The 27,638-nt window shown below is 39.4% G+C and overlaps 1 protein-coding gene across 1 annotated transcript in view; it reads left to right on the top strand.

Annotated features, from left to right (window-relative positions):
• LOC121961725 (pleckstrin homology domain-containing family A member 5-like) overlaps window positions 1-27,638 on the top strand; it is a 142,743-nt gene that overhangs the window by 37,424 nt on the left and 77,681 nt on the right. The window contains exon 2 of the mRNA XM_042511784.1: window positions 20,949-21,032. Coding sequence (XP_042367718.1) covers window positions 20,949-21,032 — 84 coding nt within the window. The remainder of the gene's footprint in view (window positions 1-20,948; window positions 21,033-27,638) is intronic.

Genomic DNA, 27,638 nt, shown 5'->3' with positions numbered 1-27,638 from the left:
GAGCTAAAAATGGCAAGTTTTAAACAATATGTGAATCGTGCAATAAGGCATGCGTGCTTGATTCTCCTGGTAGATTTTTTTTCTCGACAATGCCAGTTGCTGTTGATTTGCCTCATCTTCTGAAACGTCTGTGGTCAAACGATCCCTGATTACGATCCTTACTACTCCAGGGGTCTGATTTTGGTACATCCTGACTCCAAATCAGATCAGCAAGCTTTCTGTTGCTGCTGTCAACCAGGCCATTCCCTGCCCACAGAGTGTGTCCAGTTAGCACAAGTTATCATAGCAGCGGAGCTACCATCCAACATCGAGCCATTAAACAGTCCCAACAAATTCCAGCCAGTTATCACCCTGAAGTCATCAAATACCACCTTTTTGACATTGCCTTACCTCTATGATCTTTATGCCAAAAGCTATTCTCTGGGTCTGCATGAAACACTCAGGACAGCATCAACTGAGAATACGGCTGGACAGAGTGGTCAGGGTGTTATAATACGCTGCCAGACATCACCTGCCACGACAGCCTGATTTGCTGACAGATCGTGTCAGTAAAGAATGTGGCCATTGATGGAACCCATCACAACCGCATGATAAGCTACACCTATGGGGTCAGCATCATTCCACCATGTGCTACATCACAGTGGCGCCATCCCGAAACATAAATAGCAGATATAGAAGGATACCTAGAGCATAATATGTAGATATGGAAGTCCACTGCAAAGTGGCAACATGTAAGAACTTAAAATGAGATAATGTTGCAAATTCACACCAACACTGAAACTGCTTGCCTCTTTTAATTACCGTTAGGTAATGTTAGCCATGTGATGCTGACAGGTAGCGCTGTCACTGTGTTTTTTTCCGTCATATACTATTTAGGGCACTGTCACTGCATCCTGGGCTTAGTGCTGCCCAGGACAACTGTGATTGGTTAAACTTTTTCCCTACAGTCAAAAGGTAATATGTTTATTCCAGAACTTTGTCAAGTACTGACACAGCGCTGTAAAGATACGTCAGCTAGCCTTGACAGTACTGACCATTCTTTTTAAAAAAATAATTTATACACATGCAATATTAAATCATTGTGCCTGCTTTAAACCAACAGTACTTAAAAAAATGGATCTTGATCTGAAAAATGTATTATGCATAATTAACAATGTATGAAATAGTATAACACTTTGATGCCCACCGGGATGCACTCAAAGCTGACCGGAGCCAGAGCTAATAAATACTTGTGACTAGTCATTTGTCCTATTAAATACAAAAGCCATTTTCATTCATTTGTCAGATGCAGACGTTAAAAACTCAATGCACACAGGTTACTTGAGCTGCTCTCTCTCTGACACTCTCACATTTCAAAAGGCAGAAACTGTTGGCTGCCATGTAGGAATGCTGTTTTGCCCTCCAGGGCTCAGCGCTGGTCATGTGACTGAAAACTTTTAACTGTATGCAATTGGCTTCCATTTGGAATGCAACTTTTCATCTATTTGCAACCACTCTGAGCATTCAAGTATCTTTACAATTAACAGATTACGTACTGGAAAAAGAACTGCTTAAAGTGACTTGAGAATGGGTTCACTCATTTACTAAGCAAAATTACCCATCATTCTCTGTTTCTACTTTTACCAGTGTGAAGATATATTGCTGTTCTCTCTTTTATTTCAATGTAAACTGATTATCTATGGGTTTTGGACAAAACTTTACAGTTGTAGACGTCAGCATGGACTATGAGCAAATCTGATGGATATTTTTCAGTATCTCATTAACAATTCATGGAAAAAAATCATTTTAATTGATGAAAAATGAGCATCAGTTGCCATACTGGATGAATAGAATGCCTGCTGTGCTGTTTGCTTCTGATTTCCATCTTGTAAAAAATGGCAGCTGTGTTCACGTTTCCTCTGAATTATCCACTGAATTTTAATTTGTAATAAACTTGATGTGACATTGGGTTAAACAAAAGTTTTCAAGAGGTGGCAGTTGAGGTCACCATTTTCACAGTACCATTTAATGGTGCCATTAGCTGGCTTTGCAAGATTAGCTCTCCCCTGGAACATAAAGGCCCTGCTCGCTGTGTAACTACAGTTAGAGTGTTTGTGCCTGTGCCATATCTGTCCCCAGCACACAGACACATGTCCTCCCTGCTCCTCATGTACATTCAAACTGCAGTATCTCAACTAATGTGTTTTCACTCTCCATGTCCCCTTGACCTCCCATTTCTTCCTCGTGCTGAGCGCCTGCTCTGGCTTTTTTTCTTAATGTGCTGCATGTGCTCAGTCCTCTGTGGCGCTGTAGCCTAAGTGCATGGTACACTTTCAAAGGCTCAAAGTCATTACATTAGACCAACCGCTGAGCCCCCGAGTGCAGCTTCCATCGATGGAACAGTTTCTCAAGAACTTGCCTTTTACCGCCACCTCAAAGAAATGAAAAGAGAAAAACATGACATTACTTGTCCCAAATATCATACTATTTTGGTCGCTGCACAGTGCAGTGTTTACCTCTCCAACACGCTCTGTGTTTACCTCCTCACTGTCTGTCTGCTTCAGTGGAATGGAGATACATTTCACAAGCCAGGGTGGTCTGCATGAGGAATGAATAAATGAATGAATGTTGTAGATCTTTGCAGTAGGCCCTGTGTGATGGCACTTGACAGGCTGCTCTCACACACACAAACTTGTTTTCACATGTCACAGCCGAGGCTTCTCTTATTTCTGTCTGTTTATCCTCAACTCACGGACCTAACCAGATCATCTCCTTAAATGACACAAGTGTATCCAAACATAAGAAGTGTTATTAATGTGCATAAACTTTGCATGGCATACCCTTGAAGATATTTAACATTTCTTGAATGAAAAAAAGTAATTTTACCTTGCAGGAAGGGTTTAAGTGTCTTTGTCTCGCTCAGTGCACCAAAACCCTGTTTCCTTTTGATGGCACAATGAAGCCTTTTATTATGTTAGTGTGAGCTTTGAAAATAACACCACAGGACACCATTAAAAATAACAAAATGAACTACTAACTGATAGAGCAGCGTGAATGTTTATGCATTAAAACTCAAGATTCACTAGCTTTAACCATGTTACATTATATTGGCAGATGATGAACAGCCAGTTCAGCATGTTCTCAGAACTCGTAAAATAGCGCTGCTTTGTCAGTGATGCCAAAAGTTATGTTTTGCGTGCACATGAAATGCTGCTTGACGGCATCAGCCGGATGAACCAGTCGCAGTGTTATTTATACGGACAGATCCTGTCGTGTGTGCATGACATGTGGCATGATAGCAGCAGGTTGAAACGCTGCTGATAACAACATAATAAGGAGCACGAGGGTGTCTACAGGGCGGACGGGATGGGCCTACAGGAGTCCACTGTTCGCTTCCTGTCTGAATGTGATGGGGTTTTTTATACACCTTACCCGGTGCTTCCTTCCCCAAATTCTAACCATCATGGATGTGTTGGTGCAGGTGTTGAGCAGGTGTTGTTCACCATGTGCTTTTGTTACCTAAACATAACCACGTGCAGCGTCATCCTGCCATGTGCGTTTGTTTACATCACGGTAGTGACACCTCGGAACATGAACAGAAGATGCAAAAAGAATGCCTAAAACCTAATATGTAAATACAGAAGTCCACTACAAAGCTACAATGAGTGACAACTTGGGATAAGAATCCACAATCACTTGATGCAGGTTCATCTCTGATAAAGGCTGTGTGATCAGGTAGAAAGCTCTGGAAAAAGTTAGCAACTGGATCCTTGAGTTGGTATTGATTTGTTGAAGCATTCAAGTTGTTTAATGGTCTCGTAACTCTAACACTTGTTAAGGAATACTTAAAACAAAGAGAAATCCAAAACCATTTGACTGCTTCTGTTGCCGTAGGTCAGTTAATGAACTGAAATTACTCTTCAGTTCGTTCACTTTACCTGAAAAAAACTTGTTCCGACAGACATTCAAACAAAAACAACCTCAATAAAAAATATACCACAAAACTGCAGGAATAACTAAAAAGAATACTTTACAGTGAGGGTGTGCATGAAAGTGGTGTGTTTGACCATGTCTAATGTCAAAAAGTTGCTCATTGCTGTTCTGAATGGACTTTAAGTCAAAACATGTTCCATCAGTGATAGGTGCAAGCAAAACTAAACACACCTGAAATGAACACGTAAGATGACTCAGCAGTGTCGTATGAACATTAACATCAAGTCATGAATTTAAAGTGATATTATTAAAGTCCCTGTTCTAGCAGACCTGACACCTTGAGCAAAAAAAACATTCATCTATGAAGAATATAGAAAAACAGGGGAATAAAACTTGGTCAAAGTAAATACAAGCATGTGACTGCATCAAGAGGCAGTTGCAACAAGCTTCTAAACCCTCTTCCCCACTGCACAAAAAATCCGCTGACATCTGCTAACATCTGGCTTTTTGATGTAATGGGAAAGTATACTTTGTCCTTTTCACCCAGGTCAAATGACTCTGCTATAGTTATGGCTATTTAGCAGCTCTGTCTCTGACTGGCATTGATGATAACACAACACCCAAGTAAATGTGCTAATTTCAGCTCCCTAACTGGCGAGATGCAATGACGCTTCATCACTAATTACCATCTATTTGCACATACAGAGTGGAAAAATGTCAATCTAAATATATCTGCACGAAGTCCACCATAAAGTTTTTATAGACCTCTGTCCATACTGCTTTCTACTGTTTTACCTGTTCTCCAGTCTGTCTGAGATGTCTAACGGACACACCAAAACACACAAACAACATACTCATCCGCTGCAGAGCCGTGAACACAGCTCTGCTCTACTGGCAATGGGAAAGCAGTCTATAAACTGTTTTTAGCGGGTTTACCCGTGACTGAAAAACCCCATATGTGCATGCTGTTTTCAGTGGAAAAGATGTATATGATAGCAGAGGCTGCCATGCAAGGTGCCAAGATGACCAGATTCATGAACATTGTGTAGATGCAAAAACCATGCATATGCCTTCCCCCACACATGAAGTGGTGTTTATAAAGGAAGACTGTACAGTGAGAAAGTGCTACCTCATGGACACCCCAGACCACACACATACATTAATTTAGTAGAGAAAACTGAAGCTGAGGGGGATAAAATATCATTTAAGAGATGGGTAGCAATGTTTTGGAGTTGCGTTTTTCACACATTTTTTAAAATATCAAGTCCAGGCACATTAATAAATAAATCACCTTTATTTACAATTGAGCCATCATCTCTCTGTTAGTCAGTTCAACTTGAAACCAAATTGTGAAACACTGCGTAAAGTCTGTTTCATTGATAATTCTCCTAACATTTAATAATAATGATGATTCTGATTTATTCACGATGAGGAATTGATTTCAGAATGCATCTCCTTTTCTCTGAGCATTCTTAAAACCCTGAGCCTTTTTGGATCACTTAATTCCTTCAAGATTTCTACTCTTTCCTTCCTTTTTTTTTTGCTTTTTGATAACTATTTCCTCCCAATACATTTTGTGTCATCATACTCTTGTTTTGGTTTCTCAAAGAGCTTAGGTCCCAAACTGGAGTGTAGAGCAGGTCTGCAGTAAATTCTGCTTGTAGCAAGTCAGCAGAATGAGATGATATATAACCGTTCTGAGATGAGATTTCTTTGATCACAGTCAAAGTTTCCTCTAAATATTACACTGAGGAGACTGAAAACGCCTTTGGAAGTGTATCAGAGAGTAAAACACTGCAACAAAAGTCACTTAAAAGAGCATTAATGTTCAACGGCAGCCCCTGTGATCTAACAATTTGTGTGGAGGCAGTGGGTTACCTCTTTCTGCTGTTTGTTAGCACTCAGCTTGCAGCAAAAGGTGTACATGTTTAATGAATGATACATTGTTTGAATTTTAAAAGCTTCACACCTACGACATCTGTTCTGGAAATAGCTAAGTGACAGAAAAGTCGTGCAGCATGAAGGAAGCCTGCTATAGCTCGAACAATCACACAACGTGAAGATGTAGACGTTAATTTCACAGCTGAGAGGGATTCTGCAGAAACAAGTGAAGGCACTTATGCAGGACACACATCAGGAGAGATGGTATCAAAGCGTGTGCATCGCCCAGAAAAGTGTGTCTCTCCTGCTGGAAACATAGAGAGAAGAAAAACTTCTCAGCTGGTTTCCCACTTTAACAGAAGCAGAAACATCACAAAACACCCAAATCCTCACACCTGAAGGTCCCATAATCCTCTTTGGATGGAAATGAGTTTTGAGGATGTTATACACAGAGGCCAGGAGAACTCAACTCAAGGCTGCTTGTAATTAGTTTGCATGGACCCCCACTGATGTAGTGTATATAACAGACATATCTTGTTGACTGTAAGCTACCACATGCTCTTGCATTTGTAACAGGAGCAGCTTTGTCATGATGAGTTGCAAAATCAGGGGGAAGTCCAAAGTTTTGTGAACATCCACCAGCCCAACCCACCTCCTTTCAGATCGCTCGCTTCCTTGTGTATGATAACGTTGAGAACACAGCTGTCACATCCGCATGACGCTCCCAGAGTGTAAACAGCTGACACAGAAGGATACCTAAAACATCATGAGAAGCCTTGGAAGGTCGGCTCCATGTCATGAGTTCAGAGTGAGGATGTATTGAACCATCCTTGCCAGCATGTGCATTTGTTGATGTCCCGCCGTTTGGTACCATGTGCTATTGTTGCCTAAACATAACCACGTGTCACGTCATCTCACCATGTGCTTGTGTTGACGTCACGGTTGCAGCATCCTGGCATGTAAAGAGCAGATGCAGACGGCACCATTAGGAAAAGCTTCCACTTACTGATATTGTATAGTGTTTTAATTCAAAATACATTATTTCTGTTGAGAAACAGTGTTGTCATTTGTACTTACAGCATTAATGAAGCTTTAGGAAGACTTGTATGCGTTCTACACTGTTTGTTAATGGCTCAGTTGCTAATGTTAGTCTGGTGATGAAGCAGTCAAACAGCAGATAAATTAGTAAATCTTGTAGATATGTTGACAAACCTTGCGTGTTGTCCATGTAGGCAGTGCAGCCTGTACAGAATCTATAGGCTCCTATCCTCTCTGATGTGTGAGTGGACATGCTGCTTGGCTTTGCTGCCTGCACAAGGCAGTCTTATGGGTTTTTCTTGCAAGATGCAACTGTAGGTTGACACATCAGTCTGATAACATGAGCACAGTGGTGGTGCAGGCAGAGCAGGGGAGAGAAAGCAAGTGAGGGAGGAAGGGAGGGCTGTTTAGCAGCGCTCGCAGAAGCTGAGCTGCCTTCACCGGGAGCAAAGCCTCTGAACGAGGCAGCCGTTCTCCTCCTGCTCCGCCTGCCTCCTTAACTCCTGCTATTCCTCTGGTGAGTCAACAAGCTGTGGACTTTACCACTGCTGCGTTTTTGATGATGTGTGGCGTGTGCATGTTTTGCTGGTGCGCAGACACTGTGGAATGTGGCATACAAAATGGCATATGCTGAGAGGTGATTTATTGGCAGTGTAGATTGCAATGCAAGATTCACACATGCTGTTGCCAGGGCTTTCTTTCAGAATGTGAGCAAAATAAAGCGAGCGGCTTCACCGAGGCTCCGAGCTGTTTCAGCTGGCTGATTCAGAGGTGCAATTTCCTCAGCAGCTCCTGTCATGACTGCTGCTGAATCAACTGTCACTGCTGCTGGGCTTTTTCTTCTTCAGTGTGCTGCTCAGTCATTGATTTAGATTTCTCTACAGGTGGACGTAATTTTCAGAAAGCATACATATATGAAGGTATACAACATCAGATTTCTTTCTTTTGTAGACAGTTACAAGCTCAGTTTTCCTTATATCTTCTAAATGCACAAAAATTCCATTTTCTTTCTTGTGATTTGATGAAAACACATCGATATCTTTTAGGGAGAGAAAACACATCATGTTTCATGTTTAAGAAGGAGAAATACATTTTCTAACTTGGGCTTGGAAATGAAGATGTCTTTCTTTTATCTATTAGCAGGTGGAAATTTAAGTCTATTTTCTATAGCTTTTTCGTTGTCACCTCTGTGTGTGTGTGTGTATGTGTATTCCATCAATTAGGTATTAAAAATCCAAAACTCAATCTATTTTTGGATAGAAATTTGTGATTTTTCTACCCCTAATGTAGGGCTGGGTGGTATGGCGTTAAAATAATATCACAATAATTTTAGGCTATATCGTAATACAATATCATGATATTTTGAAATCTTCCTTAAAATACAAATGCAAATATATTAAATGAACTACAGTTACAATGATGTTAAATAAAGTAGCTACCAGCTATACTACCATATGATAAAGTTAAATTAAGTACTGTCATGATACAGTTCAACAAAATACTGTTATACTGAACATATACTTATACTTTGAAGGACGTAGCTTGCCTTAGGCCAACGGTTTCAGTGTTTTAGCTGTGAACTTGAAGCTACCAGTCAACAGTTGGATGTTAGTGTTAGATGATAAACGCATGAGGATTCTTTCACTGTGAGTGGCAAACATCTAACAGCTCTCCAGTTCATATATTACAAAAATTTGAAAGTAGCACTGGTGTTCCATGGTCACAAAATGTGACCAAGTATCACGGTTTGGAGCTCTGCAAAAGCCCCGCTTTGTGTGTGTGTGTGTGTGTGTGTGTGTGTGAGAGAGAGAGAGAGAGAGAGTGGCAGAGAAAAAAAACAATTCTGCAAATTGTTCTTGATATAGTCATTTTATACATCTCACGTGGAACATGAAGCGATACATAGAATATATTCAGTACATCTCTCACCGCTACCCTTATGGATAGGGAAAATAGCAATTTTCAGAAACTACCCGTCTACCTCTATATATACTATATATGCTTCCCTGCTTCCCTATTCAGAGGCAGAAATTTGCTCCCTGGCAGTGGAAGCTCTGCAGCAGCAGCATGATGTCGACAGTCACATCATATAGCCACAGCTCGGCTGACAGATCAACCATGTGGACCGTGTGCATGGCTTCATCATCGTCCTAATGGCTAATGGATGTTTGAGCTGATGGATGCTGAAGAAGTCAGAAAAAGCTTTGCCAATTAAACACAGCCAGAGTTTAATAAAGCAACTCCATCACTGCCACACAGTCACGTGCTCTTGCTGTTGGATTTCATCAAAACGGCTTTCTGGTAAACAAGGTGATGAGAACTGACTCAGGAACAGGAAATTCTGAATGGAGCTCAGGAACAGCAAACCAGTTATTTCTGGGCTCTCTTTGAAAACGCACTTCGATGCAAATTGAGTGGAAAGCTCAATTTTCTGTGTAGCTCAGTGTAGCGATGCAGTGCAGTTACCATGGGGCTGTTTATGTGACCTGTTTGTGTCGCTGCTTATTTGTGCATCAGAGTCCATGCAGAAAGCAGTGCCCTATATGTGCGAGTAAAGGCATGTTGTACATAATGTATAGATCCATATATCCTAAGAGGGCCTCTTATCTTTATGTGCCTTTTACTGCGCCCAGGTGGAATCAAAGTGCTGCATGCAGTGTTTTTATATATTAATACATCTCTGTCAAATGAAGTGTAAATCCCTAATGGAACTGCTACTGACAATTGAGACCATGGACAAGATACCTGGCAGACCAGTGGCTGTTATTGTTAGGTGAAATTCACAAAAAACTCTGGATCCTAATTTTTGTTACTTTCCATCAGTAATGATGGAATTGTGCTCACCAAGCTAACACCTGATATCTTGGAACAAGGTGATGTCTCTCAGAACAAGACAGACCACCACGTTGCACAAAATTTTGCAGGAGGTAAAGAGATTACCCAAACTGTATGGTTGGGCAACACAGTGACTGTACTGGATGTATCCCTTGCCCCGTGTGTGATGTATAAAATGACTTTATTGTGGGCAACGAGTATAAATTGTCACAGGCACCTCGGTAACAGCACTAATAGTTAACTGTCAAACAAAAGCTTGCAAACACATAAACACTTCCTGACAGAGATTAGCCAGATGCTTCAGAGTAAAAGCACCAGTGGTTCTGCTTTTATAAAAATTCTAACAGAACTTTATTTAACTTAATTATGTAACAGTAGCTACTTACTTGGTCAAAACAGTATTTTCTGATATCATATTTCTTAATTTTAACAGTGCTCTATTTTATAGTATTATATATCAGTAGCTACTTTATTTTATTGTAACTGTGCTTTATTTAAATTGATTATAATAGTGATTTATTAAACTTTATTATAACAGTGCTGTATTTAACTTTCTTATTACAGTCCTTTATTTATCTTTATTATAACAGTGCTGTATTTAACTTTATTATCACAGCCCTTTATTTATCTTTATTATAACAGTGCTGTATTTAACTTTATTATAACAGCGCTTTATTTAACTTTAATATAACAGTGCGGTTTTTAACTTTATTATGCTGTACTTTATGTAACTTTATTATAACAGTACTTTATTTAAATTGATCATAACAGTGCTTTATTTAACTTTATTATAACAGTCCTGTATTTAACTTTATTATAACAGTGCTTTATTTAACTTTATTATAACAGTGCTTTATTTAACTTTATTAGGACACTGCTATATTTAATTTAATTATAACAATGCTTTAGAACACAAATATGAATAAATATTGGGAATGTACAAGCCTGTAAATGGATATATATCTTTTATTTTTCATTTCATAGACAATAATATTTTCCATTGTATATATTTTATGTGCATTGTGTCTAACCAGGTCACACTTCCTGGTACCTCTGGATGAATTTGCAATTAATCTTGCTGGAGTCACACAATTTCTTGCATCTTATGAAAATTTTCTGTGTAGGTGAAAGGTTAAAAACATCCCAAAAAAAAGGAAACACTTTCCCTACCTTTCCCTTTTTGGAAATAGGAGGCTTCCCATAGTAATGTATAGATATATGCATTTCCAACTTTTCCCCTTATTTTTTTCAATTTCATGTACTCAAAACTGAATTGGAATAATTAATCCTTGAAACCCTTTATAGAATGTGGTGATTATTTTGCAGTAGTTTTCCAATTAAAACTAAAATATGTTGCCTGCCGTTTTTAGCATTTTTAACATTGTGCAAACACCATAATTAATTAATCAATCCTAAAACAATAATCAGTTGATTCTAAGATGAATTAGTGAGACACAGTCAGATATTGCCATTTTTTTTTCCTTCACCATTGTCTCAGAAAGTAGCAAGTAATAGTAATTATAGCTGCTGCACAGCAGTGAGTCAGGGCCAGACATTTTGAGGAGCAAGAAGCCTAACTGCTATGCTAAACATACCTATGAAAACATGTTTAGAAAGGTAGGAGAAAAAATGTAAAGAGAAGAAGAAGAAGAAGGGGAGGATGAGGAAGAGGAAATGTCATGAGAGGAGGAAGACGAACAACAAATCCATAAGAATCCATCAATAGAACTTTCTGGGACAAAAATATCATTAATCCTTGAAATCATGAATTTCTTATCCACACAGCACAATGTCTGAGGAGGCAAACGCATGTTCAGTCTGCACCCAGGACTTGGACACAAAGTTTTTAGGCACCAGTGGTACCAAGGCAAGTTGTTATCAAGTTGAGCTAACTCAGCAGTGTAGAATTTAGAGATGACTTCAAAGTGTTATACAGCCAACCAACTTGTGTCAAAAACTCAGAACTCAAAAACAAAAACTCGTGAGAATAGGCGTACTTTGTCTAGAAAACATTAAACACATCTGGAAAGTCTTTTTTTACAAAGATTGATTGATCCATAGGTGAACAAATGATGCTTGAAGATGGTATTTTCCATTGACTGCTATAGGCTACATGATGGCAGAAACCCTTCTGAAATAGAACACATTTCATCCCTTTACATTTCATTACCCTGACAGCAACATAATGTCAGTTTTTTTTATAAACACTGGAGCTACTTTATTTAGGGAGAATGTGCAGAAGTTGTTTACAGTACTGTTAACAATGTCTCACTTCGATGCACTGTGGGCTCAATTTTTTATCCATCGATAATCTGTGTGATGTGTTTGTGTAGGACAGTCCGAAGATGCTGTGTAGTGAGTTTGGTGTGAATTGTGCAAAAAAATACATCTAGATAGGTTCAATTAGTTTTACAGTTTTTGATAAAAAAAAGAGTGGACTTTATAATTTGCTCTAGGTAGGTGTATCTGCCTAGCTCCTTAAAATACATGTGCACCTTTTATACATCATCATATATACATGTACATATGTACTTGTGATTATGTGTAAGGTTTAAATGCTTGGTACATAGTATATGACTTCATCAGCAGCTGAGTGCTCATATGCAGCCCCTCACACCCTCCCTGAAAGGGTTAATGGCAGATCCTGAAGCTCAGTCTAGCGATGCCCTCTCATTGGAAGTTTCTTGTCAACCGAACATTTAAACTGTGAAAACGTGAAATGAATGGGTTTTGTCTGGCTAAAGGCCAAAAGGAGAATATCACTGGCCTTTTTTTATTCACTGAGAGGCTGTGGGCGTCGAGGCTAACTGCAGCTGACGGTGATGATGCTGATGATGACGATGATGAAATATGGAGGGGAGGATAGGATATGAGGACAGGAAGAGAGAGATGGCCTCCCAGATTTCCATCTCTCTAATATTTCTGTGGATTTTCTCTCTGGTAGAATCCTCGGCTGGCTGATAGCACTCAACTCCAGGGACCTTCATCACATCACAATCCCATCAGCCGTCTGTCGCGGTTACCAATAGCAACATGGGAGCTAATATAGGAGTGTGGTAGCAATATGAGTGATGAGATCTGTGTGGCAAAAGAAATTGTGGCAGCAAAATCCAGAAAACTTGAAGACATGAGAAACTGTCCTTTTCTGTATCTAGCTGGTTTTAGTTGGACGCTACAGCAGTTATTGATGCATGGCCAGATAATGAGACAATGGGCCCCTAGGCACAGACATGCAAAGGGCCCCACCACCTCTTCTATCAGAGCAAGACACACAGACTGTGTGGTGAGTCTGTGATGAGTGTGTGTGTGTGTGTGGGGGGGGGGGTGGGTGTAGATTACAGATTGCACGGTATCAGTAGATTTAGGAAAAAAAAAGTTTCAGAGAGCTATATTCATAATGATCATGATTATATTTTTAACATTATTTTATTTTACAAAATTTTCATAATTTTTAAGAAGTTATTTGTCATTGTTTTACTTTCCAGTTTTCTTTGTTTTGTGTTGGGGATTTTTTATTTTTTATTTTTTGTTTTTGGTTGGTTTGTTTTTTTGCTAATTTTTAGGTATTTTTGGTGTACTTTTTACAAATTTCTTGCAAATTTTTGGATCATTTCTTCTTAAGGTGTTCTCTGTCACCTTGTAGTGTTTTTGGAAGAAATCAAGCCAATATGCACAGGTTTCAAAGGGTAAACAAGAACAGTGCTGCTGTATGCCTGGTGCCATAAAACAACCATCATAACTCTTTCTCTCTCATAAGTTTTCTTCATGCTGGTTAAAATAAATAGTTTGATAGTGGCCTCCAATTTTTGCTTTTGTGTTTGTATTTGCATTTTTTACTTGTGTATTTGTGCTCTAAGTGTTGCTGTCTGTCCAGTGTCAAATGGCCATGAGTTGCAATGACAGTGTGTATCTGCATGTTACTGGTATGCACACAACACACAGCTGTGAGGTAAACAGAGTTGTCCAACAGCACAGCGTGTCTCTCAGCTAACCTGATTAAAACTCTCCCTGCTAATAATGGCAGAGAGGAATTGCTTTCTGATTGAGCAACACAGGCGATTTGCTGTGCTGCTGGGTGTCAGTGGATGAAAGGAGCTTTGGCTTGTTGCTGCTTCTGTGTGTTGGCACGCTCGTCCGGACGGCTTTGTGTGGTGGAACTGAGTGGAACAGCACATTAACTCCAGCAGCCAAGTAGCTCTCTGAGGTAGAGCTGCTCAGGATTGCCGAGCAGGAGTTTCTACATGGTGACACATGAGCACTGCTGGAAGAAAGCGCTCATGCCAGGCCAGGATCAACTTCCATTAGCCTCAGCTTGTCATGTTTAACTGGACTCTGTTGGCTTGAGCTGCTGTTGGCCAGAGACAGCTGTTGTTTGCCGCCTGCGGAGGTACTTTATCAGCCTCATCTATTATGTTTCAGCCTCAGCTGGACTTTATCAGCCTCAGTTGTAGGGCTGAATGATAAAACAGTAATTATCCTGTAATAATTTTGCTTGGTGGAGATATATTATATCCTCAATATAATTAAACCACTCATACACCTGAAGACAGGGGCCACAATACACCTTAAACATCACTTGTCACCCCATATTAACCAGAAGATGAAGTAGTAGTAGAACAAGACCAGCCACTAACATTACAACAACATTTAACATGCTTTTAGACTGATTGTTTAGACAACAATAGCACAGAGCAGCCTTATGACTGAATTCATCACATAACCTTAGCTACAGTAGCTAAACCTAATGGTGAGTAAGCATGGTAATGTGACGGAATAACTAGCTATTTCATTAGAATGGAATGATAAAACGTGACTAAATGTAACGTGGATAAATTATGGCCGTCAAACTCGCTTTTTAAATTGCTAATTTGTTTTTTATTGCTGAATTATAGTAATTAATCATGATTAAACACTTTTCTTTATGTCATGTTTACAATATCAGTATTATGCATTTCAGAACAAAGTTAAGTAATTTTACCAGTGTCTTGATTTGAAATCAAATGTACTTTTCAGGAGTTCCAGTTTAGTGTCTTCTCTGATTCATGCAGCTCCATCATCATGAGTGAAACTATTGTTCACTTACATTGACATATGACTAGTCCCAACATGCCAACCTGAGCACGCAGGAATTTAGCTGTATTTACTTAATGAGTGAAGTTGTCGCAACTTAAAAATGACAACTGAAATGACCTTGTTCTTTCAAAGTGTTTGAAATGTCAGTAAACCAAGTTAGTCTGGCAGACCTTCATCACAAAGAGAATGTTACCAATGATAAAGTTAGGAGGTCTGCGAGTTCTGTTTTGTTAACAAGTTTAAGAAAATAAAATATGGCTGGCTAGTTTTCAGCCTGCAGAATAGAGATCATAGCTGAGTAAATTTAGTTAACTGAGGTTGCTGAAACTCTGAAAGATAGATTTAATTAAACTTGTCACTTTTACGTTGCAACAACTTCACAAAGTAAAAATAAGTATGACTAAATTTTAAGTAAACTTAAGAACTACATATAAAGTAAAACATAAATTATTAATTATTTATATTTACTTACTTTGGTTTCCTAGATAATTTTAAAGTAAAATCACTTTGTCAGATTTGACAGAGTACTCTATCTTTGGATGATAATGGGAGTGAGGCATTTTTGCTGTTATTGTGTGTGCTGTATATCAAAAAGGCTTGTTTGTTCATATGGATGGCTGCAAACATCCCATCAGGCTGTCATGAGTCACTGTCACATTTCCATTATTACAATCACTTGACTGGAAGAATTCATTCATGGAGGAAATAGCATGTGAGTGCTGGGCTCATACAGCCACACCTGATCATCTCTCAGCCAGCTCATTAGACACAAGTTGTCATGGACGACAAGACATTCAAATGGGCGAGGGGGGTGGGGGGGGACTGCAGAGTTTGCTTCCATGGCACAGCTGCTGTAAACGCTCCCATTTGTTTGACAAATAACAAATGCAAATCAGACACCACTTTAGTTGTTCGTCTGCATTGAAGGTAAAACTGAAAAGATTCAAAGTGGAGAACTTGACTAAATGGTTATTCAGTGAATTGAATTTATTAGGAGATTAATTGATGGATGTTTGACTTGTTTTTATTATAGTCCTAATGCCTTTACTGGGGAAATGACAGGAAATCAGAGAACAGATACACTGGAGGTCTTCAGTTGAATTCAAATCAGTGGTTGTTTTTTTTTTTACTGGGGTGGCTTAAGTGGGGCACTAACTTACCCATTTCTCAAGGTACTGTCAGGTGTGCAAACTTGACACTTTTCAACAATAACTGCTGTTATGAATTTAAGGTCATTTGTGAGATTTGTGAGTCCTAATCAGTAATACCAGATATTCATTATAGAATTTAAACACTTAAAATGCCAGGCTTTTGTCATAATGCCACTATGTTTTTAGATGAAAAAACACAAAAAATTAATTTCAATATGCTACATGCTAAGTAGTAGTTTGTTTGTTTATTTGTTTGTTTTTATGATGACAACCTGGAATATGTCAATGACTAGCAGCAACACTGATTATGACAGTACATCTAGTGGGAATAGCATATTTTTGCATATATAGGTCCCAGACCCCTTAGACTCCCCCAGAGGGTTCGCATCTTCATCATTTCACCACTAAGGAGTTAACTCCCTGATTGTTTCGAAGTTGCATTAGTTTAACCCTTCATGACAGGTTTTATTGATGAGCTTAAAATCTGAATGATTTTAGAGTCCTAAAGAATGATCAAATCCAAGTTGCAAAATTACTGTCTCTAAGCCTGTCATGCCTACTCTGATTCAGGAAACACCCTGATTATAAGACTTTTTTTTACAGAAACCTACCTGCAATGGTGAGGAGGCTTCTGTTTGATATTTCCTGATTGTCACAGACAGTGAAACCCTCACACACTAAAGGATTCCCTGTGCATCATTGTGAGACACAGAGGGGTGTGACTAAGCATCAGCGTTTGAGGAGCTGGGACTGAGAACAGGTTGTTAGTGTAGAGCAAGGATAGGAAGGCAAAGAGAGGAGAGAGGCAGCGAGCTGAAAGGTCAGAGGGACTGGAGGGAGCAGCTGGAGGACTGGCAGACAGAGACACACCTCAATGAGAAGGTAAAGGAGAATATGAGAGGAAAAAAGGTCGGGGAGGAGGCAGCAGGAACAAAAGGAGCAGATATGAAAAGAAAACCAACAGGTGGAGTGAGGAAGGAGAGGGATGGAGGGGAGAGGAAAGAAAGGCTGGTGGCAGAGCTGTCACTGCCGCTGGCCTTTCTCAAAGGTTAGTGGCCTGGCCAGAGGGAGGGATGCTGAATGGCAGCCGCTCTGCAGGGAGGAGGAGAGCTGTGGTCAGGCAAACACACACACACACACACACACACACACACACACACACACACACACAGCCATCTGACCAGGGGGCGACTTTTTCACATGGCATTTAAAGCAGAGCAGAGTCTGTCCACACTGAGGACTAATGACATTAAACAGTAGGTGACATTTCACATGGACCGAATTAGCTGATTATTGTTCAAATAGTGTGTGTGTGTGTGTGTGTGTGTATGTGTACAAAGACATTGTTTTTAGAATGTCAGCTCTAAGGCGGTTAGGCGCCCTGTGCAGGTGTTAGTTGTGTTGAATTGTTCATGTGTGCATTGCATGCTGGGTAAGAGGAGCAATGTGGGTGTCATTTTGGGTTCAGCAGGGCAAAAATTAGACACACTCACTCTTCTTTTATGGCTTTTTAAATGGTTGTTTAGAAAAAAAAATCTCTCACTGTGTGTGTGCTTGGTACATAGTATATGTACTCAAAAACTGGATTAACCCTTTAAAACCTGACCAAATCAGACTTATGTCTTTCAAAACCATGGGAGGAAGGCAACAAGCAACATAACAAGAAATGAAAAAATTACCCAAAAATTATCAAATAATAATAATAATAATAAAAATAAGAAGAAGAAGAAGAAGCAGAAATAAAACAAAAAAGTAGAGTTATAAAACAAAAAGGAAATGACTTGGGGGGGGGGGGGGGGGGGGGGGCTAAATGTAATTAAATAAATAAATAAAGTCCCTTAACTTTTCTCCCCATTTTTGGGTAATTTTCTGTTCCCTTTCTCTGTCTCTCTCTTTTTTATCCTATTTGCTCAGGTTTTACTACATGTGAAGAGTGTCTGAATGAAGCATAAGAAAAACTGATGACCTATCAGTTTTAAGATCAGATGACCCTCAGAGTGCTGCTTGTGGTTTGTTTTGTGTTTGTTAATTCCACATGTAACCCCCTTCAAAATAAGATGTCACTTCTCAGAGGGTTTTTTTTTGATAAATGTGGACATATGATGGGATGAGGTCATGCAAAATTTTAAAAGGAACTCCATGAAAATCACCAGTGCAGCTTGTTTGGAGCAGTTATTTATTCATCAGTAGTGGAAATGGTGTTTCTTTGCCGGATTAGTGGAGCACTTCTACATGAGGTGTGATTTTTTTTTTTTTTAATACAATTTCATTGGCTGGTAGGCAACAACTTCAGGGGTAACACTACATTAGCGTGGTGTGTAGGACGGACTTTTTCAAAGCAGGAGCTGCAGTTCAAACTAAGCTGTGATTCATCAAATGAAGCTGTCTGTGTTGGTGCTGCCTGTTGCTGTTTATGTCAAAATATTTGTCTTGTGATAATGAGAATGTGAACTTGTTTTTGGCAACTCAGACAATCTCCATCTCACCAGAGCTTTGTCAGGGATTTCAGGGGGACCGGCAGCCCACAGCCAGCAAAGCATAAAAACATACATTGTATTATTTCTGGATGTTATTCTGGGCTTTTGACATGGAATTTGTCATTTTGACTACTTTTCACCTGATGACGTCTTTTAAAAAAACATATTTGACATATAGAGAAAAAACATGCTATTCCACTTGGTGCATATATTTATATATATATATATATATGATAACAGCAGTCCCAATCATATCAAATATTCATTAATTTCAGAATTTTAATCCTGTAAATGCCAGGTTTTTGTCATGTTGCCTCTGTGTTTTTAGATGAGAAAAAAATAATTATTTTCAATATATACATTCAACATAGATATTTTTCTTTTATTTTTCATGATCACGGCAACATCGATTGTGACAGTGCACCAAGTGGAATAGCATGTTTTTTCTCTATATGTCAAATATGTTTTTTTAAAAGACGTCATCAGGTGAAAAGTAGTCAAAATGACAAATTCCAAGTCAAAAGCCCAGAATAACATCCAGAAATAATACAATGTATGTTTTTATGCTTTGCTGGCTGTGGGATCAAAAATGTCAGCTTCCACAGTGTGTTTTAGATTTATTGTAGGAGCTGAGCTGGTAAATTCACTGATTACACAAAATAACACAATCTTGCCAAATTTATGCCATAATCAGGAACACAGCCAAAATTGTCAAAAATCTAAATATCCAGGCACTATTAAGATGGAGGGAAGTTTACCACAGCTCATCCACACCCATACTTACATTGTTTCATACAAAGCAGAATGAAAATAATGCAGTGTGCCTTTAAGTCCACTGTTGTGCTGCATGCGCACATGCGTTTTGTCTCTGTGTATGTGAGAGTGAGAGTAATGATGCTCCTGGTTTGAAGTGTTGCTTTAGTTTCAGCTGAAAGCTTATTGGAATCTGTCCTGATGGTTGATTTTTATTAACTTATCTTTCAACTCCAAAGATGTAGCAGGATCAAGGACAAATGTTAAAAATAACAAAATATAAATCTACTCTCTGCCTTATTCACAACATGTTTTACAGTGTTCCGCTCTTTCTCTGAGCTGTCTTGTTATCAAAAGCAGTTTTGTTTCTGCTGCTTCCACTCAACTCATGTTTTACTCAAAGACAAGACACAGTATCACAATATGTGACTAAGGCCTTCTCTTTTATTATTTTGAGTCTGTCCTTTTTTTTTGTCTTTTTTTTTTTTTTTTTTGGAGGTACACACATACATACAAATCCTTCCCTGTGGATGTGTCTTAAACTCATTGTGTTGTCGTCACACTGGCTGGCCCCTGCAGCCCTCTGGCCCTGCTGTCCTGCAGCTGCAGGGGACTGAAGTAGCAGAGCAATCCCAGCTCCGGTGATGCATGGCTGGCTAGATTAGACCCAGCAGGAGCCCCCGGCTCCCTCCAGCTCCTACACATCTGGCGTCCCCAGATGTAGATATAAAATCAGTGCGCGCCTCCATCTGCTGCCAGCACATGCTGACCCCCCCAGAGAGGCCCCAAGTTTATTTAAGGATTCTCACACAGGTGTTGGAGGTGACGTTGAAGAATCAGTCTTCTCTGGGCTCCACGATGTATTGTCTCAGCATCAGCAATGAGACATTAGCACAGCATGACGTGGAATGTCAAAAACGGAAAACATGCTAAAACTTTATATTATGTATTCGAGTTGTCAGGTGGTCTGTTGGTAGGTCAAAGGTCAAGGTCACTGCAACCTTATCATTCTTGTGAAGGCGATATTTCAAGAATGCCATTAGGGAATTTCCTCAAATTTGACACAAATGTCTACCAGGACTCAATAATAGAATTTGGTGGTTAAAGGTCGAAGGTCAAGTTAAGTGTGACCTCACAAAACATGTTTTTGGCCATAACTCAGGAATTCTTACACTAATTATGACAAAACTTCATACAAATGTTTAATAGGATAAAATGATGAAGTGATGGCATTTTATATCCAAAAGGTCAAAGGTCAGATTCCCTGTAACATCATTACTCAACATCATATCTCAGGCACAGAAGGGGAGGCATTTGGTCAGATATTGAATTGGTGACACTGATCTTAAAACTGATAGAGATTTGTGCTGCCGGGGGGAAGATGTGTGTGACACATCCATGTTTTCATAGACATGGATGGAAACTGTAAGAGAAACTTGACTGGTGTGCAGAGGCAGAGATGTAGTTCGCTGCTTGACATGAAAGGAAAATTCTTATAGTTCTCATACATAACTGACATAATTGTCCAAGTTGTCCTGTTTAAGAAAAGTTATGTGTGTATCTGAGGTGGATGACACCGTTTGTTATGAAAAGTGATGCTTTCCTGCATCTGTGTGTTAAATATTACCATTAACAGACATTATGCTGAAGTTTAGCTGTGTAAGTGAGTGTAGTGTGCTGCTGTCTCTATGGGGAGATGAGTTTTTATTGTTTGTTTATGATGCAGAGATGGCACTTTTTTAGCTGATGGTAAATCTTTTATTTCATGTTGTATGAACTGTTTCTCCCAGCAACTGAATGCCCATTCTTTCTCTCTCTCTTCCTGCAGTCACAATGAGCGAAAGGTGACCTGCAAGCATCCGGTGTCAGGCGTCCCCTCCCAAGACAACTGCATCTTTGTCGTAAATGAACAGTAAGTCTCTCTGCACTCTGACACACACACACACACATACAGTGTGCTCCTGATTTCTGTTCTGATGTGAAAGGTCAGTGGAAACACTTCCAGGTGGATTCACCCATCAGACCTGCTGCAGTTGTTCTCTGGGTAATTAAAAGAGTTGATGTCTAGAGACACAACAATCCTGCTCAGACCAGAGCCACATACAAAGCCCAGACTTGTCAGTGTGTCTTGATTACACAAGTGTACGCTAGGAATGAAGCAGACAGCACCCAGAGAAGCAACAATAGAGAAGCAAAGTAGGGCGAGCTGTGTTGGGCATCCAGGATTCCTAGAATAAAATGTTATTATTAAATGACACTGCTTGCAGAAGAAAAATACACTGCTTGGACATGAAGAGATCATCCACTGTGCAAAAATTGCTCATATTTGTTCACAGACATTAGTATTTTTCTTGCCAACTGACTGTACATTTTGCTGCACCACTTCTTCTCATTATTCCTCATCATTCAGACAAATCAGAACATCGAGACATTATGGACTAATTTACTGGAATTACAATGCTAGGCAACAGCTTGGGTCCACACTTGGGTCCAGGAAACAATAAAAGAACACATGACATTATTGACACCATTCTAATTTTGCATTGGTGCCAGACTTTGGTGCCAGTTTTGTTGAAGCCACTGGAGCGGGTACAGCAAATCACACATTTCTTTTATCGAAATGTGCACATTTGTTTTTTGTTATTGGACTACAAAAAGATCACACCATGTTTGCTCTGAGATAGCTCTTTTCATAATGATACATAAACAAGCGGGGCCAGTCCAACCTGTTGTCACTGACCAGACTGCAATTATAACCAGATCAGTTCTTAATGTCTCGTAATGGCATGTACATTTCTGCGGAACTAGGACTTGAGTGTATGCTATAATCCCTTAGAGTTTGCCTCATGAGGCCGATTTCCATTAAAGATTTGTGCAAAACCTATATATTAGTATTAGTAAAATTAGTAAAGTATATTATATTTTCAAAATGTCGATAAAACACAATTGTGAGATGACTGCATTTCCACTGAGTGATGTTCCGTGGCTTCTCCTCTGGTGATAGCATTCCAAGAAGCATGGTGATGGATGTCCAAAACATTAGCAGGTTTATTTCTATTGCAGCCACCGCACTAGCCGTCCTTATTTCCAATCCAAGGCCACGTAGGCGTGTTATGGAGCCATAATGGAAAAGCAAGTCCCTTATAAGTGGGAGCATCCACATATGAGGGATTTCTGGGAGGTGATAGTCCATGATTTCACAGAGCAATTGTGGATTCAAAACTTCCAAATGATCCACTCAACTTTTGAAGAGTTACGTGATGCAATAACAGCTCTTGTAGCTCCTGCTGCATCATGAGGTGGCCAGTTCCTACACATGACAAGCAAATAGCCATAGCGTCATGTGACCTAGAGAAGCCAAAAAAGCACATGGCATAAATTTTGGCAAGATTGTGTATTTTTGTTTAATCTTAGAATTTCTAGCTCAGCTCTTACAATAATAATAATAACACTGTAGAAACTAAATGGTTACATTCAGACTGTTAAGTGCAAAAAAATTCTCCATTGAAACCCATTCAAGCTGACATTTTTGATCCCACAGCCATCAAAGCATAAAAACATGCATTGTATTATTTCTGGGTGTCATTCTGGGCTTTTGACTTGGAATTTGTCATTTTTAGTATTTTCCACCTGATGATTTTTACCCTTTTCTGCATATGAAAAAAAACATGCAATTTCTACTAGTTGCACTGTCACAATCAGTGTTGCTGCTAATCACTGACATATCCAGACTGTGATCATTAAAGTTTCTATTTTTAATTCAAAAATGTCTATCAACATACACTGCAGAACATTCCAACAAGAAAATAAAGGAGCCATTTAGAATGTTTATGTTGTGAAGTCCATACACACTGTGTGAACTCACTTTTTACAGTGGTGGCAAGTTCTCCACTGTTAATGGGAGACAAATATCTATCTATCTACGTATGTGAAATAATAATAGGTGCCTTGTTGAAATCAGATTCTGACTTTTCCTTTTGGCTGACAATAATCTGGTGATTATTATCTGAACACTGTTAACTTAAACTGCTGGAGGCCAAAGCAGCAGGACTTCCCATCATGCAAATGCGGCAGAATTTAAAGTTGGTTACAGGATAAAACTGTTGAAACACTGCTTCAGATATGTTTGTTGAGCTGATTTTACCATGTGAACCATTATTGTACAGGTAGCTCCAGCCCTCCTCATTGTTGGCCCTTATTGGTCCCTTGGCTTTTATTTTAGTCTGAACACTGGCATTTATCTAAGAAATTGTGCAAGTTGTTCCTTCTTGCAATTATGTGAAACATGTATAATAACCCTCTATAATCAGCAGACATGAGGCAATTACAGTATTAAGTTGTCTGCGGAATGAAAACCCTGTTTTAAAGTACATTAAATGAGTTTATTTTGCATACAGTACAGCTTCTCTGTGCATAACACCCAGGACACTGCCTGTGTGAGTAGTGAGTGTGTGTGTGTGTGTGTGTGTGTGTGTGTGGCGCAACCTGTTGCATGTTTTTTTCAGCATCCATGTTAGCAGGTTAGAGCAGTGATACTGCTGGCGTGAGCAGCACTGCTCAGGCGCGGCTGCTGCTCAGCTGCGGCTGCTGCTCGGTTGCTGCTGCTCTGGCACATCTAGAAACATTTGAGTCCTGACCATTTTTTCCTCATGTTGTGTGCAGTTTTTAGCAAAAAATAGCCCATAAAAATGGTCTTTAAATAACCATATTTACATTGTACTACCTTTCACTACAGTTTTCATGCCTTCATCAGTCACAGACATGAGGAAAACATTTTTTTTTTTACTCAACCTTTCTTGTTTCCATTTCAAAATAAAAGCCCTTTTACAGCATTACTGTGGACAGAATCGCCTCAGTTATTAAAACAAGGCTTTATATTATTAAATATCTGCATGATTATGTTACTGACAATACAGTCACATGCACAGCTCCATAAATGAGTGAAGTGCTGGCTTTAACCCTTTGAAACCTGAATCTGCATCAGTCTTTTTGTGCTGGGATCAGACGTCTTTCACAAGTATTTGAATCTTTGAACCCTGACCACATTGCTTTGATTTATTTCAAAAACACTGGGAAAAATTGGCAACTTTGCTTTTTTTATAGGAAGTGTAAATGCTGCAAGCATGCGAGCCACAGCAGTTAAGTGAGGCAACCCTCCTGGGCTGTTCATGCATGCAGTGTGGCCCAGGCATGAGAGCATAGGATGCAGCTTCAGCAGTGGTGGTGTGGAGGAATGACTGCAGCATCTGCTGGCTTTCACAGTTCCATGGCTTTTCTTTGGAACTGTAAAAATTACAGGTGTGTCATGCAGCTGTGATGACATAAACAGAGTATCAGTGTGCAGAATCATGGAGAGCACAAGGATTGTCAAAATTTCTGTCAGGTTTTTATGACAGAAAATTATCATGATAGAGTTTCTTTCATTTCCCACATCTGAGCCCACCCTCTCTCTGAGGGTGCTGTTGTCTGAGCTTCCTAGAGGTGGTGGTTAATTCCAAAGTTAAGGATTGTGTGTTCTAGGGGATACAGTGGATCAGTGAAACATGTTCTTCAAACTACACAACATAATGCGGCATCTGTAATTGCCACCCAGAATGACATATGATGGCTGGACAACATGGTTTGTAAGGGCCTTTTTAACACCATCACAAATAACTTCTATAAAGACATTTATATTAGCATCTTCTTATTAGCTATAGTTGAAAGAATCAGATTTTATTTTGTTTACTTTTAATAACATTAAAAGAAAATTAAATTAACAAAAGATATTAATAAATAATAGAGGAAGTGTTCAATAAAATATATGAAAAAAAATACAATACAAACTATGCACAATATATAGTGTATGAATAAAAACAAAAGAGCTGTGCACTTGTTAAAATTAGTAATTATGTGTAGAAATGTGTAAAATGTTTGACAAAAAACATGCAAAGTTTCACAGTACGAAATGTAAAAAGAATGTCTGCGGTGTACAGAGATAATAGTGAGTGAGTGATATGAGGTCCCAGGGCCTTGTTTTTGTGGTGTGACATTTTGGGTCTGATGGACTGCAGCTTCCTGCCAGAGTTGAGTGTTTTTAAGAATTGTGTCTGGGGTGGGAGAGGTCGAACGCTACCTTTGCTTCCCACCTCAGGGTCCTGGGGGTGAACATATCCTTGAAAGACAGAGGATTGCAGCCTTTGACGCTGTTAGCGGAGAAGATCATACGCTGCAGTCTGCCCTTATCCTTGGCATTGGCAGCAGCCATTTAGAAACATGGTGTGTGAGGGTAAGAGAAAGATTTTGAGTTTTTATTTTGGGGATTTTCGCTGGGTTTCATTGGTTTGAATTCTTACTCATTTACAGTGATTTAGTGAAGTGATCTGTAAGGTTAGGTAACCTTTGTTGTCATGATTAGAGGAACTAGTGCTATGACTGATAATTCCTGCCAATTTTGATTCATCTGATGTAGTCCTGGGCGATATGTCTTTAAAATATTATCATTTTAAGGCAATATCATGATACATGATATATATCACAATGTTTTTAAATGTCCTTTAAACTGTTAACTACTAGAATACAAAATTATGAATGAACTGCAGTTACAATAAAGTTAAATAAAGTAGCTACTGCCATAGTATAAAGTAGCACAGTGGCTACAATAGAAATAAAGCTGCTAATGTTTTGATCATCCATCACCATGCTTCTTGGAATGTTATCACCAGAGGAGAATTCACAGAACATCACTTAATGGAAACACAGTCATGTCACAATTATGTTTTATTAAATATTGCACAGATTTGTAACAGAAACCACCTAATGACGAATGACAATCTTGCAACAGGTGCGTAAACCTCTCACATAATTTTAATTAACTAATCAATTTATTTATAACTGAATTCTGCTTAACATAAACAAATGAACCGTAGAACAAAATAAAGATGGAGGAAAAGCTTACATGAATCAGATGCCCATCTAATACATTTGCCCTGGCAACAGGTCTGTGTACAACTTGTCTGAATGTCTGACTGCTTGTGTGTCTTGCTCTGGTGGTGAGTAATATGTTAACACAATCAATTAAAAAAAGCATCAATTCCCCAAGTAATTACAAACAAGATGCTCCTTTGCTATGTGTCAGCTATCTCATCTCTGTCAGAGTAATAGTTCGTTATTTCCCTGCTGGCTGCTGTTGTAGATTCAGCTGCAGAAATGCTGGACTGTGTGACACTGTTGTCAAGGTACTGGCTGTCAGACTGCAAATCTTTCTTGCTTTTAAGAGTTTTGACTCACGGAGGGTCAGTGCATGCCACTGCTTATTAGACTGCCTCTCTTAAGCTCTTTGTCTGTCCATCCATCTTAATCCGTCTCCTGATCCTCTATCATCTGCTCCCTGTCTTTTAGATCTATCTGTCTTTCTGCCTCTTTGCCTCCTCTGTATCTTTGCGTATTTATATGGTTTGTTTATGGCAGCTATGCGACACAACTGGAACAGAAAATCAGTTTGTTTTCCCTTGCCCGCTCTCTGTGTCACAATGACTGACTGCTGGACGCTCCTTACCCATCCACTCTGAAATGGGATGCATTCTGCAGACGACACACACAGCTCTTTCAAATAAACTACTTCCTGCTTCCCAGGAGACAAACTAGAAAACAGCAAAAAGTCAGGATGATGGGGCTGAAATGAAATTTAGGACCGGAGCTTCTGAGCAAGACAAACAAACTGCAGCAATTACACGCACCACCTCCAAAAGAGTCGTCACGATCCTATTTCAATCTGTTCTCGTCTGCAAACTGAGCAGCTGAGATGCCACACTCACACACACACACACACACACTGTTTTACTGCTAACAAGTTCAGAGCTATACAGTCTGTGGCAGCACCTCTTTCTTTCTCACTGTTCGCTCTCCATCCTTTTCACATCCACCCCATTAATCTCCCATCCCAATTATCTCCTCTGTCACACCGTGTGTGTGTGTGTGTTTGTGGGTGAGTGGGTGGGTGAGTTTGTGTGCGTGTGTATGTGTGTGAGTTATGTAAATGACGTGTGCATGACTTGTATTTTTAAACTTGTTGAGCAGAGGGAAGGTGAGAAAGTCGTGGGGAACAAAAGGTGTTTAACTGCACTGATACTGCTAATGAGAGTTTCACCTTGTTCCGCCCCGACTGGCACAGAGATGACGGCTGGAAGTGAAATATCTTTGTTTTAAACTTCAGTCGCAGTAACTTGCAGCCATGATGAATGTTATTAGAGCTGCACACACACAAAGCTTGGTGTTTGGGGGGGATCATGTCTGAACACATGGACATAACACCCATTCTAAGATACAATGTGAATTTCTGAGGCAACGTATTCTCATAGAGCTGTTTGTATGATATCCTACCAAAATACAAATACAATAGTTTGTCTAATATCCTACAAATTAGCGTCCCATGACCTTACATCTGTAACACAGAGTTAGGGAATTCATGTAAAGTTTCAGAGATTAGGTTTAGGCAATTAAAGTTACCATGGTTAGGTTTAGGTAAAAAGACATTGTA

This window comes from Plectropomus leopardus, chromosome 22 (genome assembly GCF_008729295.1).
Source record: "Plectropomus leopardus isolate mb chromosome 22, YSFRI_Pleo_2.0, whole genome shotgun sequence".
In the NCBI taxonomy this organism is placed as follows: Eukaryota; Metazoa; Chordata; class Actinopteri; order Perciformes; family Serranidae; genus Plectropomus; species Plectropomus leopardus.
The sequence above is the reverse complement of the archived record's forward strand: the minus strand, read 5'-3'. Positions and strand labels throughout refer to the sequence as shown.